Source organism: Podarcis raffonei, chromosome 6, assembly GCF_027172205.1.
Source record: "Podarcis raffonei isolate rPodRaf1 chromosome 6, rPodRaf1.pri, whole genome shotgun sequence".
Lineage (NCBI taxonomy): Eukaryota > Metazoa > Chordata > Lepidosauria > Squamata > Lacertidae > Podarcis > Podarcis raffonei.
This window is the reverse complement of record NC_070607.1, coordinates 33,621,739-33,639,669: the sequence shown is the minus strand read 5'-3', so window position 1 is coordinate 33,639,669 and position 17,931 is coordinate 33,621,739. Positions and strand designations below refer to the sequence as shown.

At 40.0% G+C, this 17,931-nt stretch overlaps 1 protein-coding gene across 1 annotated transcript in view; it reads right to left on the bottom strand.

The window, feature by feature from the left end:
• Positions 1–17,931, bottom strand: part of LOC128415576 (vitellogenin-1-like) — a 38,279-nt gene that overhangs the window by 5,671 nt on the left and 14,677 nt on the right. The window contains exons 14-28 of the mRNA XM_053391961.1: positions 13,274–13,398; positions 12,544–12,615; positions 11,660–11,779; positions 11,243–11,429; positions 10,552–10,645; positions 10,227–10,412; positions 6,371–6,506; positions 5,356–5,542; positions 4,589–4,704; positions 3,366–3,782; positions 3,165–3,248; positions 2,977–3,051; positions 2,417–2,542; positions 869–1,069; positions 2–144 (exon numbers count right to left, since the gene is read on the bottom strand). Coding sequence (XP_053247936.1) covers positions 2–144; positions 869–1,069; positions 2,417–2,542; positions 2,977–3,051; positions 3,165–3,248; positions 3,366–3,782; positions 4,589–4,704; positions 5,356–5,542; positions 6,371–6,506; positions 10,227–10,412; positions 10,552–10,645; positions 11,243–11,429; positions 11,660–11,779; positions 12,544–12,615; positions 13,274–13,398 — 2,269 coding nt within the window. The remainder of the gene's footprint in view (position 1; positions 145–868; positions 1,070–2,416; positions 2,543–2,976; positions 3,052–3,164; positions 3,249–3,365; positions 3,783–4,588; positions 4,705–5,355; positions 5,543–6,370; positions 6,507–10,226; positions 10,413–10,551; positions 10,646–11,242; positions 11,430–11,659; positions 11,780–12,543; positions 12,616–13,273; positions 13,399–17,931) is intronic.

The window sequence follows — 17,931 nt, the reverse complement described above, 5'->3', positions numbered from 1 at the left end:
CCAAGCAGCACATTTCTCTAGATAGCGTGGAACCTTTGTCCATTTCATCTCAATTTCGAATGCGTCCCGTTCTGCAACCAGCCCACTGGAAGCCTTTACTCGAATGTTGTAATCTTTGCAGTTGTCACCCCAGCTCAGTTCATTCTTAGGTAGGAAATTAAAAAAAAAAGTTATTTAATACCATGGGAATGAAAAGCCAATGACCCATTTGGATCCTATCACAATGGCATCCTCATTGCATGGGGGGCGGGAATGCCCCTGTTATATATGCTGAAAATATTTTTGTTCTATCAATGAGAGTATTTGGAACTGGCCATTTGCTCTGTGTTTTATTATCACAGAATCCAATGAGTGCTTTAGTAACTATATTGTAGACCACCGTTATTTTTTTCCTATGAGTTGACAGTTCATAAACAAGCAATTGGCCAACCTAAATGATCTTGGGTAAGGGATATTTAAAGAACTATCTCACCCCTCACAAACTTGCATGTTGAGATTGGCATAGGTATGGTGGAACACTTCTTTTTTCAAGTTATTGCACCAGGATGCAGCAACTTCTCCCTCTACATTCTAGGAGATGCTTTTTGATTTCTGAAGTTTAGTGAACTTTCAACTTTAAGCAGTTCTTCTGCCTGTAATAATCCGTGCCCCCTAGCTAGTGTGGGATAATTGTTTCTATTATCTTTAAAAATAAGAACTGCTCTGCCTCGGTTCTTAATCTATTCGATGTTTATTATTAGTGAAAATTTGTTTTATTGTATTTCAGTAGTTTATCACGTGTAGCTTCAGAGAAGCATTGCTGAAAATTGTCTTACAAACCCCAAAAATAAATGAAAGCACATTTTAAAAAAATGTTTTGTTTTTTTACCTGGAGTGTGTAAGGTTGCACAACACTATCAAGACATGCTCTCCACTTGGTTCTGGCAAGCTCACTTCCAACTATTTTCATCTGGGCTTTGTAGCGGTCATGCTTCATGTACATTGAAAATTTGTAGCCCTGTTCTTTCTTATCACTCCTAACTGCCTCAGCCACAATGGTAACGTAAGGTCGTAGTGAATCACCATGGTCCTGGTCCTGGTCCTGAAAGACAGAAAAATGAAAGGGCACCATTTTAATGCCTATGATGATCAGTTGCCTTCAACTAGAGTCACATTCACACCATAAATTTCAAGCTCTGTGATACCACTTTGAACAGTCCTGGCTTTCCCCAAAGACTATTGGAAACTGTACTTTGCTAAGGGTGCTAAGAGATGTTGGGAGACTCCTAATCCCTTCACTGAGCTACAATTTCCAGCATGGTTTAACAATCAAATCTCTTTACAGGAAACTTTGGGAACTGTAGCAGGAAGTCTGTGGTTGACACCTTATGTACTTCATGCTGTCTAAGAACAAAATCAGATGTCTATCTAGAGGTGTAATTATTTGCCTGCCCCATTCATCTATAAAATGGGAGGGTCCACTTTTAACACTAAAAAGGGTGTGTGGGGAGGGGGAGCTGAACTCTGCTTCCATTTCCTTATGCTCTGCCACCCAGCTTTCTCCCGGTTGATTTGATTTGTACTTCTGAAAGGGTGAACCAGAGATAGGAAGAGTAATGTTTTCTTAATTATTCAGTAATATTTTTATACCACTTACTTTTAGAAGAGAAATCTTGAAACATTTTATAAAGATTACACACACACCGCATTAAAAACAGCAACAATATTACAGATGTCACCCAAAGCATAAGGCAAGTGAAACCACATTCATTTGTTTAATTGCAATTAGATTCTAGCCTCCACTTGACTAGGACAGACACATGAACAAGAATTGTAGCTGTTTTGAAAATGCTTTCCTCTTGTATTTAATAACAACAACAACAACAACAACAACAACAACAACAACAACTTTAATTATTTATATCCCACTCATCTGGCTGGGTTTCCTCAGCCACTCTGGGCGGCTTACGGCATACAGTCATTGGAAGTTGAACATAATCCGTTCTGGAAGTCTGTTCGACTTCCAAAATGTTCAAAAACCAAAGAGTGGCTTCTGATTGACTGCAGGAAACTCCTGAAGCCAATCAGAAGCTGTGAAAGCCACGTCAGACGTTTGGCTTCCAAAAGAACGTCTGAAAACTGGAACAGTCACTTCCGTGTTTCGATCATTCGGGAGCCAAAATGTTTGAGAACTAGGCTGTTCAAAAACGAAGGTACGACTGTCTATAAAGCACACTAAATTATCAAACATTTAAAACTTCCCATTACAGGGCTGCCTTCAGATCGCAGTTTAAAGAAGCACTTAGGAAATAAATAAAAGTAGGGAGAAAAACTGACAACTCTGCTAGCCACTTCCTGTACATTAATTACCTGACTGAAACCTGGACCTAAGCTAAGGAATGAAGCAATGACTTCTTTTTCACTTTTATTAACTTACCTCTCGCAAGAAGCTGCTCCTTCCACCTTTCTGCTTTCTGTCTCTGCTGCTGCTTCTGGTGTTTCTGGAGTCACTGCTAGAGCTGCTACTGGATTCAGAGGATGATGATGAACTGCTTGATGCTTGCTGATTTTCACCCCATAATAATAATAATAAAAAAATGTAAAGAGAAATAAACAGAGAGCATGAGAAGGAGATGACACTGTGATATATAGGACCTGTCACTCACACTATAAGGTAGATTTTTTTCCCCTGTCTCCAAAGTCCCAAGTGCTTTTCAGACACATGGATGGCTCACAACCTCTTTACAGACAGTAGCCACAGATGCTTCGTAACTAAAGAGTTATGAAGCCAACTCTATTTGCAGCATCCAATGTTGCAAAGTCATGCAGGCTATATTCCTAGGCACCGTTTAAATTGGTGCAGAAAAAGTCTCACTGGTGGATTGCCTTTTATTTGGGTGAGTTTGCCCCAAAGAAGGTTGACCCGCGTGACATGGATTTCTGTCATCTTTCTCAGAGAGGAAGTCCATTTTAAAGAATCAAGAATATCAAAACTACCTGGTGCTTCACCTGCTGCTTTGCCTTGTGTGCCATGTATTTCGCGTTAGCCAATTCCAGACCTCGCAAGTCCTTCTAAATTCCAAGAAGAAGACGAAGAAGAAGAAGAAGAAGGGGGAAAAGGTAAATCAAATGCACTCTGGTAAATGGAGGAACAATTTGGCAGTTGTTTCATAGAAAGCACTTACTGAAGGTCTCTTGCCGCTGCCAATGTGGCTGTCCTTAACATGCTTCTGTTTGCTTGGGCGTCCCTTGGATTGTTTCTTGTTGCTCCTGCTGTCACTGCTGCTGCTGCTGCTGTCACTGCTGTCGCTGCTGCTGCTGCTGCTGTCGCTGCTGTCACTGCTGCTGCTGCTGTCGCTGCTGTCACTGCTGCTGCTGCTGTCGCTGCTGTCGCTGCTGCTGCTGTCACTGCTGCTGCTGCTGCTGTCGCTGCTACTACTGCTGCTATCGCTGCTGTCACTACTGCTGCTGTCACTGCTACTACTGCTGCTGCTGTCGCTGCTGCTGCTATCGCTGCTGCTGCTGCTGCTATCGCTGCTACTGCTGCTGCTATCGCTGCTGCTGCTGCTGCTATCGCTGCTGCTGCTACTGCTGTCACTGCTTCTGCTGCTGCTGTCGCTGCTGCTGCTGTCGTCACTGCTGCTGCTGCTCTTCAAAGAAGTCTTCCTGGGGTGCTTCTGATAACGTTCCTGCTGCTTCATATCTATCATTTCATCGTCATCACGGTCATCCCAATCATTGCTTGAGCTGTCAGAGCTATCACTAGAGCTATCGCTATCGCTTTCGCTGGAGCTGCTGATGGGCTAATGGGGGAAGAACCCAGAGAAAAACAAACACAGTCATATTAAGTTTTCAAAGCTTGAGAAGAACATTTTGCAGACAAGGTACTTCTTGTCTGGCCAGAGGGGGAAAGCTAATTTGCAGATTCTCATTTGCACAGAATTGTTGGCACCCATCTGTCTCAAGAGACAATGGAGTGTTGTTCCGGGGGCAAAAATCACTGCGCCTGCTGTGTATGCAAAGACAGCTTGTAACTGCTGCCTCCTACATTGTTGCAGCAAAAAAAGGGACCTCTGTGGGGCACAAGAAAATGTTTTACACAAATGCATAGGTCATATATACAATCAAGATCAGTCTTCAACTAATTGCTTCCTTAGTTCACGATATTGGATGCTGTTGGACTAGGATTGCCATACTTCAATAAGAGAAAATCCAGACACAAAAGTTGTTGAGCTTTGCTTTTGCATAAAAAAACTGAAATTTTAAAAAATTGAGCTATTTTTGAGCAATTTTTATTTTAACTGATTTATGGAAATTCTGCGTGGACGCTATTTTTAGCAAACAAATCCTGGGTATGTCCAGGAAATTCCAGGTGTATGGCAGCCCTATGTTGGACTCAAAATCCTAACACCCTTGGCGACTGGCCATGCTAGCTGAGATTGATGGGACTCTGGCAACATCTGGAAGGTCAAAGGTTCCCCACCCTTGAGTTTAACGCCTTAAATGTAATACTGTACACACTGTCCGAAAGCTAGAACAAGTTGTAGAATATAAAATATATGGATAGTAGCCCCTTCCACATGGTGATATGTATTGCTATCAGAAATACCTGAATTCTTCTTAAATGTCTTTCTTCATCTCTCGTCAAACGCACCATTGGTAAACTAGAATGAGCGCCTCCTTGAACAGTCAATCGTAACTTCTCAATGGGTGCTCTTCTCTCAGCTGAAATTATAGAGTCAGTATTAGTGTTACTGCATGGTTTATCTATGCAATAAATCATGGTTTCTGAAACATAGTCAATGGGCGCTTTTGCAGCCACCAGTTGGGTCCATTGATTTGTATGGCATATGAATGTGTTATGTGACCACAATGCATAATCTGTGGCTTCACTGGTAGGCCTAATGAAAGACCAGCTTGAGAACTATGGTAGTAAAACTTTAAACCTCAGATTGTTTTGTCACCTGTTCAAGATGGGCGGGGTATAAATAATAGTAGTAATAATAATAATAATAATAATAATAATAATATCTTTGTCATTAAGATGATTTCAATGAGTCTGTTCTAACCAAGCCCAAGTCTTTATGGTATGTCTCTGTGTGCACATCTCCTTCTGTATATTTTCCTAGGCTTTCATCCACTGTGGTTCACAGTGCCATTTGCCGACAGATGACACTGAACTTCAGCATGACCACAGCCTTTTGTGAGCTGCTCTCCACCACCACCAGTCCCATATGACACAACCCACACTATCCAGAAGGACTGCTAATTGTCCAGGGAAATATTGCTCCTGTTCTTTTTGCTGAACCTCTCTGCATTTTGTAAAAAAAAAACCAAACACACCCCAACAAACATCATAGAATAAAGAAGAGTTACCTTGCTTGAGTGTTACTCTAAAAGTATGTTCGCCAGCCAAGTTGTACAGAGAGTCATCTATGGAGCACCCAGCATAAATGTTTGACCATTCAACGCAAGCCCTACATCCAAATGTGCATGCTTCAACACACTCAGTGTGACGAGGGGCAGGCCTGTAATGTTCTGACTGTTCTGCAGAAATTTGGTCCTGGATGGATGATGAACATAGTCCAGCATGAGAGATTGCAATCTCAGACTTCTGCCTCATCATCATCATTATTATTATTTTGGTAAAGAACAGTAATTCAGTTGGAACGCTGCATATATAAACACGGCATCTCGACCAATGGTTAAGGGAAGCCCTAATATTTAATAGGGGGGAAATACAGGATGATTTCCAGTGCGAAGTAATGTATGTCCACTGATTTCAATAGGTCTGCTCTAATTTACGTTAGGGTTTTGCGCTCACCCTTTCAGGACTTAACATCTTTAGTTGCATCAATTTACATCCTGCTTCAAGAGTGTAAGTTACATCCACTACACCATTAAAACTACATCCCAGAGCTGTCAGGCACAGTAGGATTTATCATAGCTAAGTTTATTTAGATCAAGGCCACTACTTATTTACTTGACACTGAGAACTGCAATTATGTTCTTCATTGACACGATAAGATACCTGTTCTCTACCTATTACACCCCAGTTTTAAATCCCCCCAGAATCCTGAAATAAAATACATGATTAAAGTTCTGATTGTAATGGGAATTAGTCTTTAATTAATAACAAATAAATGCTTTATGGTAGCTATAGTGCTTTTATGACTGCTAAATTTATATTTGTACCAGTAGGTCAGTTTTTACACTTTCCTGGGAGTAGGTCTCATTGAGATATATACTTCTCAGTATATGTGTATAGGACTGAACTGTAAATGTTTTATTGGGGGGGCACATTAAAAATAGCTCACACAACTTCTTTTCTATGTAAAAGAAACATTTCTCAAGCAAAAAAAAGTGCACACAAAAATCTAATATGGGTTACCCTTCGTTCATTCCGTTGTTCTGCTGACTCAAAGGAGCCTCTTATTATTTTAGACACAGTTTGAGGGACGAAAAGTGGAGTTGACTTGGTAGCAGGTGCCTCTTCAAGGTTGCGAGTGATAACAGATGTCATAGCACTGTTGGATAAGCAGAGGGGGGAAATGCTGTGTTAGAAGCACAAATATGTTAAAAAATATCTGGGTTGTGCCTTGTGGTATGGACTTGATCACACATGGAGTTCCTTGCAAATTGCTCTATAAATTGTACCTAGGCAACCCAAATGCCTAGGTACAATTTTGACTAGGCAAAAATGACTAGGCAGCCATGACTAGTCATATTTTAAAACAAAATCAAGTTAGTGTCATCTATTTTGGGTGGCCATTTTCAGACTTCAACTTAAAGGCAGTATTTCATGCTCACTGCTCCTAATTTTCTACTAAAGTTAAAAACATAACAAACAAACAAACAAACAATGCACAAGCCACTGACATAGTTTCAATCCCAGCATTGGAATTTAATCAATATCCTAGCTGCTAAAGTGATGGGTTTCTGTTCTGTCTAGGACACTGCTGCAGAAAGGACACACTTCAAAATATAAGGAAGTCAAAAGCTCTGGTACAATGATATGTTTTCCATGGGGCAGTTAGACACAAAGGTATTTCCTGTGTCATAGGATCTCTGTTAAAAACGTAGCCCTTGTCATGGGTTACTTGTGTGCAATGAGCAAGCACGGTGAAAGGGGTTGTGGGGCATGTTCCATCCTGCCCCCAAGCTGGTGTGGCATTTAGTACAGTGGACAAAAAAAAGAAAAAAAGAAAAGAACAAAGGAAACCATTCAGGGGAGAAAATCTTAATTAATCAATCTATCAATCAGTTAAAGCCACAAATCTCAATAGCAAAAACATTACGTTGTTATTTCTGGTGCATAGAAATACAGCTAGGATATTTTACCATGGTGGATAGGCTGAGCCTTCAGTCTGCAGTGTGATGTTCACTGGATTAGCTTAGCCTAACTCACTGGCTTATTAGTCACATAAAATAAAATAAAAACTATTGCTATGAATGTGATCAGGTGATACTACATTATCATTCCTTTGAGTCAGTCAGCTGACATGAGCAATTTGCTTCCAAGCAAACTACTGCTTTTCCACATCCCACAGATTAACTCAGAAGCAAGTCTTACTAAATCCAGTGAGTTTGATTCCAAGGGAGGTGGGCCTGAAGATTGCATCCTGTAAAACACTAGCAGTATATCTACTCAACAGCATTTTAACAAACTATTTTCTCTAAGCTGCTGGTAGTCCAATCATATTTATGATGTAGGCATTACATTTCTAACTACATGGCTTCAAAATGCATTAAAACACACACACACACACACACACACACACACACGTTCCATTGTTAGTATTTCACGGAAGCAACTGATATTGTCACCTGGGGGTTGTTTTGCGAACACAGATGGGTGGAAGTGACCTGCCTGGCTGTGAACTGAGAGGTGGTCAGTGTTCCCATGTTGAGAATAATGGGCTTCACACTCTGTGAGGGAAGCCTAAGAACACCTAATCTACTTTATTTGAAAGGCGGATTTGCATTCCTTTTATCTTTCTCTCTCTTCCTCTTGTCGGTGCCTGCAGTGCTGAGGGTACTGTAGAGAACATGCAAGTTGTGCTTCACATGGAGCACTTCAGTCAAGTCAAAATAAATAAATGACACCTTATCACCCACAGGCTTTGTTTTCTGCTCAAGTTCTCTGTTTCAGAGAAAGGGCATGACAGCTGCACCCCGCACCAAGCTTAGCTAGAACCTTCAGGAATTTTTTATTTCTTTTATTAAGAAAAGGGACAAAAAATATTCTCACAGACAAGCTGAGGGGATGAAAGAAATTACAAATCAACTTGCATTTTAAGATGTCTCAACTGGGCAGAATAGATTAAAAGGAAGTGGCTTTCACTTGATTCACATTTAATAATTTAAACCGTCACCAAACTACAGTTTGTATCTCCAGGCAGAAATAGTTGGCATCACTCCCCCACCCTAATCTTTCTCTCAGTACTGTTATTTTTTTTTAACCCAATAGTCTACATTTGCCACTGAACTGAATGATCAGTTCTTCCCCACTGAATATAAGAGAGAGCCAATAAATTTAGTGGTAACACAGGTGTCACATATTGTTTTCTGCAGAAATCAGCTGCCTGATCCAGCTCTAGCACAAGAATGGGTGGAGAAAAGTTACAAGGAACTTCCTAAAGGTTCCAGACAGGTCCCTGGTGAGCACAGGGAGCCACAACAAATCATGTGACTGGGCAGAAGGCTCCTTACTCGTAAGGAGGTCACTGTTCATTGACTGCAACATCAGCATATGACATTCTTGATTGAGAAGAGCAATCAGAGATCAAATGCCATGAGAACATCTTAAAGCCCATTTTTTTCAAGCAATGGCCACTCCCACCATCAGATCAGAGTGATCAAACGATGTGATACTAAACATCTTCCACTCATTCCTTGTGTTAGGATACTTGCACAGCTTCTTAATTAACTACTGAGTAATCAAGGCTAAAGGGGCCAGTCTTCTAACCGATTCTGCCAGACTTATGCATCCATACAAATTCCATAGGCCAACATGCAAAATTGTTAGGAGGGATTGGGGAATGTTGGATAATACTGGAGCAAGTAGGAAGGTTTGACAGGGGGGAAAAAAATAGGTAGAAGGTACATGTACCAGCATGTGAGGATAAGTAGAAAGTACAAGGACTGTGAGGACAAGAAAAAAGAATAATGCCCTTCAAAATGGAAGTGTCCTTCCTAACGATTTTTATTTGTGCCATTCTATACAATGTAGCACCAAAGAAAAAGAAAAATTAAATCTTCTCCCAGCTTTCACCAAAAAGAAAAATGAAAAACAATTAATCCTCTAAGGATGCATAATCAATCACATTTGTGATCAGCCATGCAAATAATTTACATATGTGAAGTGAAGCTATTTTTATTGGCCTTGCTCATAAGTATTTTAAAAACTGGAATGCAGGTAGTACTATGTATATTTTTCAACAACTTGTCACTGAAATGTAGGCTATATTTTGGACAATGCACTCTGGAGGCTTTCCAATATTTCTGCTTTAATCTTCAGATTTAGGTTTTCCACAAGTTTTATATGCTCATTCTTCCTCTTGATGTTATGTAGAAAACTGTAATTTTAAGTTTATTCATTTGTTGGCTCACCAAATAATGCAAAAATACGTTGCTTGGTAAGGTTTTGAAATACTTTCTGTTTACACAGTTTATGCCATTCGCTTTAACTTTACTAGTACTCAGATTTTTGTGTTTTTTGTGGGTTTTTTTTTAAATGTCAAAGGCCATTATGAATTCTAATGGGAAGTTTGTCACCCAGATAAACAGACAACAGATACCAATATTGATCTACCTTGCAACACTGTTGTATTGACTGTAAAAGAAAGCCCCAGTATATTTACATGTTAAAGTAACAATTAATAATGTCGTTAGAGATGAGGGGAAAATTGTATAGTATATAAACCTTACAATACGGTTTCAAAAATCCAATTATAGGATTATTCTGTGCAATCTAATTATCTATGAAAAAGCTTATGTCAAACATTTTAAACATATTTCGTGATCTTCAAGCATTTAAAGCTGATTTTTAATTTAAAGCACTCTCTTTCAACTCTGTGAATCTCAACTTGACACCTCCATAAATTTGATTGGAGTGTTTAACTTTAAAATAAGTCAATTGCACTAGATAATATAAAATAATTAACTCCAGAGATCAAGTACTAATTATAAAATGTATTGCGGGAGAAGGGGGAGAGGGGTGTTCTACCAATTTTCGCTACCCCTACCTGAAAGACATGAGTTCAGTTTCCTCTCTGCATGGTGGAAGTTCAAGTTTGAAGGTCTTTTCCTTAATGTTCATAGAGACATCAACGTTCACAGGGATATTGGTGACCATTTTGACATTCTCTTGTATTATAGCCTGGAATTCAGGGACAACGATTCCCATCGTCACGAGCATATCTTTGTTCATGCTAAAAATGAAAAAACCCAAACAAACCCATTATAGTGATGTTATGGCAAATATACGTTAAAGAGTTTACGAATACCGAGGGCACATTTGCACCACTTGAATTGCATCTCGTCATTTTATGTATCAATGAGTCTATTTACCTGACAGACAATCTGGTTTTCAGTTTCATATCGATGTTAAGCAAGTCAGGCAAACTCAAATGTGATGTCGGCTCGGGACTCATGGATAATTGAACTGTTTAAAAGCAAGCAAATAAAACAAATGCATGCTATAAAATAATTATTATGCAAAATGTGATATATAAAAATGCAATTATTTTGTTTCTATTTTGATATTATTTTGATAAAGGGATAAATTTGCCCTGAGCACTGCTATTTGTCTCACAGTTAATAATGGGGGAAAACTCTAACCCTGGAATGCTTATTTAATCCCTCCCCCCCAGCATCTTTTATTCTAAATATATTTGAAACCCAGTCATTTCCAACTCAATGTGCTTGGGAACACAGTCTTAGGGATACCTCACGTTACATTTTTTGTCCTTATATATTTTTCCTGTACCACTTTAATGAGGTGCTACCATTCTCATGGTAAAACCCAAGACCGGGAGTCCTAGGGAGTCAGCTATACAGCTGCAAATGAAACGTTTTAAGTGTGTTGTAAAGAGTAATATACAAATGTGACTCTAGATGGCGACAGTGAGCTATGGCAAATTTAATGTATTTTTCAAAACTTTTTTTTAAAAAAACATTTTCGTGGCATTTTTTATACGTGTGTAGATACCACCCTAGTTAATCACTGTTCTTGGTAGTTGATAAATTTCTATTGCCTTACCGTTTCCATTGACTGATGTGTGAGTAAAATGAACCAAGTTTATTTGAAGTGGAAGTCCAGTGCATGTAGGCACAACACCGTAGATTTCTGCAGATACTAAATTGTTTTCCCACTGCATGTTTGGATGATTTTTAAGGCCATCTGCAGAATCTTTTATCCAGGGGAGAGGCATTTTGCCATGGAATATCTGCAAAGAAAGTTTGCGCTGATTAAACAAAGAGAACGAGAATATCACATGCTTCACGTCACTGTTCCTTTCATAGGAAAAAGAGGTTGCCAGTGCAATAGTAACTAATGCTGAAAAGTTATAATTGCACCCAATTGAATCCTGAAAGCAATCACGTTCAAGAGCCTAAAAGAAGAAGAAGAAGAAAAATATAATTTATATCTAAACAACATGCAAGTCAAAAGAGGCACCTGCAATGCATCCTGGATCACATCAGGAGTGAGCTCCAAATACGCGATTTCTTGGCGTGCTAATTTGAGATATAGTCCTCCAAAAGTTGGGTCGTGTCCTCCTTTTTTCTGATCGAAGGGCTGTGTGATAAGCAATAGAAACGTACTGAAATTTTTATTGTTTTGTTTGTTTATTATTTTAAGAAATGATGGTGTACCCGTTTTTTTGCAACACATGCGTTTGCAATGTTCAGGGTGGCTTAAAACACTCAAACAAAACAACAGGGAAATCTAATGGTGATTAAACAACCAACAACAACAGAATTAAATTGAAGGTGAAACCAAAATGATTGGGGAAGGGGAATCAGCTACAAAAAAATCCTCATTCTGGCAGTTCGAATGTCTTCTTGAATGAAACAAATAAATAAGCTAGGCTGTGAAAAGGAACGAGAGGCACACCCTGAGTTAGGGAATCTCACGATTTGGGGAAAATTCAACTAGGCCTTTGGCCAATTAACATTCTGCAGCCTTTAAAATGTGTTTGGGGGTGAATTATTGCTTTGTTGTTTCTGTTTTAACTCTTTATTTGTGCTTTTCTCTTCTATTTTTGTATTGTGAACTGCCCTGAGCTCTTTTCCGAAGGGCGGTGTATAAATCCAATAAATGAATCAATAAATAGATTCAGAAAAGGTAAGCACATCCCAAGCATCTAGCACATCCCAACCAGCCATGCCTTGCTTGGATATGGGTACCAATGGGACACAGAGAAGAGCATCTCTATCAAATTTTATGGACTGGGCATGCTGGTATGGCAGGTATCATGTGCCTAAATGATTTTGGGCCTTAAACAGACATAGCATTTGTAGGAATAACACATTACGAGGTTTATTATGCTGCCCACTTACCAAGTCATGGAGCCTTCCTTCTGCATATGCCCTTTCAAAAAGGCGAGATAGTCCTACACTCTTAACACCGACCTGTGTTGAAAGGGGGTGTATGAAACAGTTAAAAGGGCTTTCTATGCTTTACATAAATCAGAGCAGTTTCAGAATATTTTAAACAATTAAGAACTATGTTTCACTCACTTGCATTTAATACATTTATGAAGGCTGGTTGAGCATGAGTTAACTTAAACCATTATAGGCAAAAGTTGTAATTTGTTAACAACAACAACAACAACAATTTATTATTTATATCCCAGCCACTCTGGGTGGCTCCCAACTGAATATTAAAAACACAATGCAGCATTAAACATTAAAAACTTCCCTAAACAGGGCTGCCCTCAGATGTCTTTTAAAAGTAAGATAGTTGCTTATTGCCTTGACATCTGATGGGAGGGCATTCCACAGGGCAGGTGCCACTACCAAGAAGACCCTCTGCCTGGTTTCCTGTAACCTCACTTCTCGCAGTGAGGGAAGCGCCAGAAGGCCTTTGGAGCTGGACCTCAGCACCCGGGCTGAATGATGGGGGTGGAGACATCATGTAAGGATGATCTGCCCCCTTCTTATCAAAGCTTAGTGTATGGAATGCTCATGCTATAGAAACAAGCCAGACTCAAATGAATTTTGTAAGAAAATAAATTCAAGGTCTAACAGTACAGGCCTAATGGAATTTATAATGGACAGCATCTGTTACCTCTACAAGATCAGAGGAGACGCCAAGGATGTTCGCCCTGGTTTTGAACATGGCAAACAATGGGAGGATATTTCCTTCTTTGCCTATGCTGACAACCTCAGCTCTCAAACCAGCCATAAGTCGTTCTGAAAAGGGAGATAAAACAAGTAATAAGGCCGGTCGGTTCTTCAAACTGCATAATAATATGAATTTAATTTCCTAATTGTTTAATGTGAAAACTGTTGGCTGTTTGCAGTTTAGTAGCGCAGAGAGCTTGCTGGGGAGACCATGCATTAAAAAAATTAAGGACTCAAAAATAACTTAAACTAGGTTTTAATAAGAAAAACAAAAACTCCTTTTACACTAAATACATTAACAACCAAACCAGACCCAACCACCAACCCATCCCCCAGGGTAATGGGAGAGCTAGGTGCTGCTCCTTATATACTACACCCAAATGCTGACACACCTTAATCAAATACAACTCAGCAGCACCTGCTATGCTTCACAGCTGTAAAGCTGGGTCTCGTTATCTTACTCTGGCCCTTGCTCTGGCCCCTTAAAGACATACACATCAGGTGGAACAATGATGAACCTTTACATTTAAATAAACCATTCAACATTTCCCCTGCGGTTCATCATTGTGGAACAAAAACATAAAGCATATTTTGTACATGTCTTTCGTGTGTAACCTTTGGAAGTGCTTTAGTAAAAATGTCCGCAATTTGATTGTCACCTGGAACATATTCAAATACAATCATTTCGTCAGCAATTAGTTTCTTTACAAACTGTAAACGTAACCTTAAGACTCTAGTGCGCTGCGTATTGGTCTCTGAACACAGGATAGCAAGTCCGCTCTGGGAATCAAGGTAAACTTTTACTGGTAGTGTTACTTGCATCTGTAGGTCTGCAAATACTTGCAGATACCATTCTACATCACGAGTGGCCTGAACGCATGCACATAATTCACTCTCTGTTGTGGAGAGACAAATAATGGTTTGTGTCTGGGACTTCCATTCAAATGGACAACCGTTATAACAAAACACCATACCAGACACACCCCTGCAATTATTTTGTTCCACTGCATGAGATGCATCGCAGAAAATTTCAAAACCTTTGTCAATACATGTTGTAAACTGCAACCTATAATGTTTGGTGTGTTTAAGGTACATTACCACTCTCTTAAGAGCAGAGAAACATTGTGTAGTAGGCTTTTCCACATTGTGATGCATCTTTTAATAAAAGCTTAACTGTTTCATATTTTACGCTTGGTGAGTAACACAAATCATAATCTTCGTCTGGAATTTGTTGAAAACCCCTAGCAACTAGTCTTGCTTTGTACCTTACAACTTCATTTTTGTCATTCATTTTAACTCTATAAACCCATTTTGAATCAATAAGTCTCATATCTGGGGTTTGTGGTACAAGAGACCAAGTGTTATGCTCTTTTAAAGAAGCTATCTCAGAGTTCATAGCTTTATACCAATTTGCAGCTTGTTGCTTAGGTAATTTCTGAACATCATTGTAGCTTTTTGGCTCAAAAACTGCCTTATTGGCATACACAGTATTAAAATGTTCATCTGCAAAACGTTGTGGCTTCTGTCTCTTTCTATCTGAACGTCTCAGTCCGGAAGGAGAGTCAGACTCCTCAGACTTAATGGGACTAAGTGAACCACTAGTTTCAGGTTGTAAATCATTGTCAGATTGAAGAGATGCCTGTAGGCTAAGCTCACAGTCAGAAAACTCAAGAGAATCTAACCTCCCCTCGGGTGCCTGTGACTTTAAATCATCAAACAAATCAGATTCAACAGACTTTTTGTCTTTTTCCATTAATTCAGAAGCACCATTTCCTGCTGCTGCTGCTGCTTCCTCTTCTTCCTCAGTATTATCTATACCATCAGTATCTTGGAAGACAGCAACTCCATTCCAATTTACAGTTTGTATCATGCTTCTGGTAATATGAAATTTGCCAGTTGCTGGTATGTAAATTCTGTACGCCCCCTGCTGGTAGCCCATTAATTTTCCCTGGACACTACGTTCACCCAATTTCTGCTTAGCGGGATAATGCATAATTACATCTGAACCCCAAATGCGTAGGTATTTCAGATTAGGGCGTTTTTTAAACAGCTTCTCATAGGGGGTGACATCTAAACCAGAATGATAACTGCGATTTCTAACATAACAAAACGCATTAAGCGCTTCAGCCCAAAAGTCTTTGGGCAGATTAGCATCGTGCAGATACGTTTTAACCCCTGCCTGTAGGTCACGCTGCACAACTTCAACAAGCCCATTTTGCCAGGGACTTCGGGGGCAAGATAACTCATGAGTAGTCCCCTGCGCTTCCAGGAATTTCTCAAAATCCTCAGAAACAAATTCCCCGCCCCGGTCAGAAAATAGGTTCTTAATTGGTTTGTTAAAGTGCGTTTTTACCCAGTTGCAAAAAACTTTGTACTTCTCAAATGCTTGGGACTTCTCAGCTATTGCATAAGTCCAACAATATCTACTATACTGGTCTATCAGAGTAAGCCAGTACTTAGAACCTCCTAATGATGGTGGGAGTGGCCCAACTAAATCACAATGTACACGCTCAAATGGCTCAGTTACTTTCCTATCTGAGCATCTACCCTTGCGTGCAACCTTAATCTTATTCTTGCAACAGGATAGACATTGCATAAAGAATTTACATGGTTTTAAGTTGAGGCCATCAACAATATTCTTTGTCTTAATTACATCAGCAAAATTCAGGTGTCCCAGAATTCTGTGCGCCTCATGGACACACCCGGAATGTGGCCTTACATTCCTCAACCCCTGGCTTGACTGTGCTGCTCTGCAATTTATAGGCGATTGGGAGTAGGTGCGAAAATACAGTCTATATAAACCATCAGATTCCCGGGCATATAATAGACGTTTGTTCCCATCGAAAAACTCACACATTGACTTTAAGAAACGCACAGTTATGCCTTGACGAGCAAAGCACCTTACTGACAATAAATTGTCCACTGACGGGCAGTAAATGCAGTTCACTATTGTAATGTTTAAAGAGTCAAGTTTAACAGTACCCCTGCCAAGCGACTGCAAGACTTGTGAATTGGCTAAATGTACATTACCAATTTCCTCTTCGAAAGAAATAAACAAGCTTCGATCATTGCAAACGTGCTGAGATGCTCCTGAGTCCACAACAAAAGACTTCCACTTGGCACGTTTAAGTCTTTTACGATCTGTTGTCCTAGCATGGAAAACTCGCGGCTCGTTTCTGTCTCTACTATACGATGTCGGCTGCTGGGCTGACGACCGTGACTGACAAACAGAAACAGGCTTGGGAGTACTTTGCTTTCTTTTGGATCTGCAGTCCTTTGCAAAATGTCCTTGTTTATTGCAGAACCAACAACGCTTTGCAGCTTTAAATGTAGTTGTATCACCACAGGTTTGCATATGGCGTTCCTCATTCTTTCTGGAAATAGGAGTGCTTATGACACAAGCCTCCCTTCTATCCAACTCGCCCATTAATCTTGCCGTTACCCCTTCCACAGTTAATTGTGCTGGTGGAACGGCAGATATCTGGCTAGCTATACCATCGAAGTCCTCATTAAGGGAACAAAGAATGATAAAAACATACTGAATATCAGGTATCTCCATGTCCCTTCGAATTAATTCGCAGCGTATTGCCTCCAGACGTCTCAAGTGTGCTGCCAAATCACCACCAGGCTGCAACTTCGTCTGGTACAACTGCTTGAAAAACATCAATGCAGATGCTGACTCTTTTCTAACATGCACTGCTGCAAGACTGTCCCACATTTCTTTGGCAGTTTTCTTATTTCTTATATAGACTACTTGCTGGTCGCTGACTGCCAAATTAATTATCGCCCTGGCTTTTGCATCTCCTTTCGACCAAGCATTAGTCACAGGGTCAGGAGGGTCGTCAGTTACATAGGTCCATACTTCTCTAGAGGTCAAAAGCGCCTCCACCCGAAAAGACCATAAACTATAGTTCTCATCTGTTAGCTGTGGGAAGACCAGAGCCTTCTCAGCTTCAGGAACCCGGTCAACCATTCTGGAACTCTTCCAGACCCACAGAACTACGCTAACAGGAGAAGGAGTTTTCAAACCTTTCTCAGAGTCCAAAAATATGCAGTCATCCACTCAGCAGCTGGGCCCATAACCAAAGATGTTGGCTGTTTGCAGTTTAGTAGCGCAGAGAGCTTGCTGGGGAGACCATGCATTAAAAAAATTAAGGACTCAAAAATAACTTAAACTAGGTTTTAATAAGAAAAACAAAAACTCCTTTTACACTAAATACATTAACAACCAAACCAGACCCAACCACCAACCCATCCCCCAGGGTAATGGGAGAGCTAGGTGCTGCTCCTTATATACTACACCCAAATGCTGACACACCTTAATCAAATACAACTCAGCAGCACCTGCTATGCTTCACAGCTGTAAAGCTGGGTCTCGTTATCTTACTCTGGCCCTTGCTCTGGCCCCTTAAAGACATACACATCAGGTGGAACAATGATGAACCTTTACATTTAAATAAACCATTCAACAAAAACAGCATCTTATGAAAAAGCGAAGAAACTCCATTTACAAGACCAGCTGCATAACAAAAATAAGCTACTGTGTCTGTGTACTGTGATTTGGGCTTGGCACTCTCTCTACATTTGACCAGTTCTTCTGGA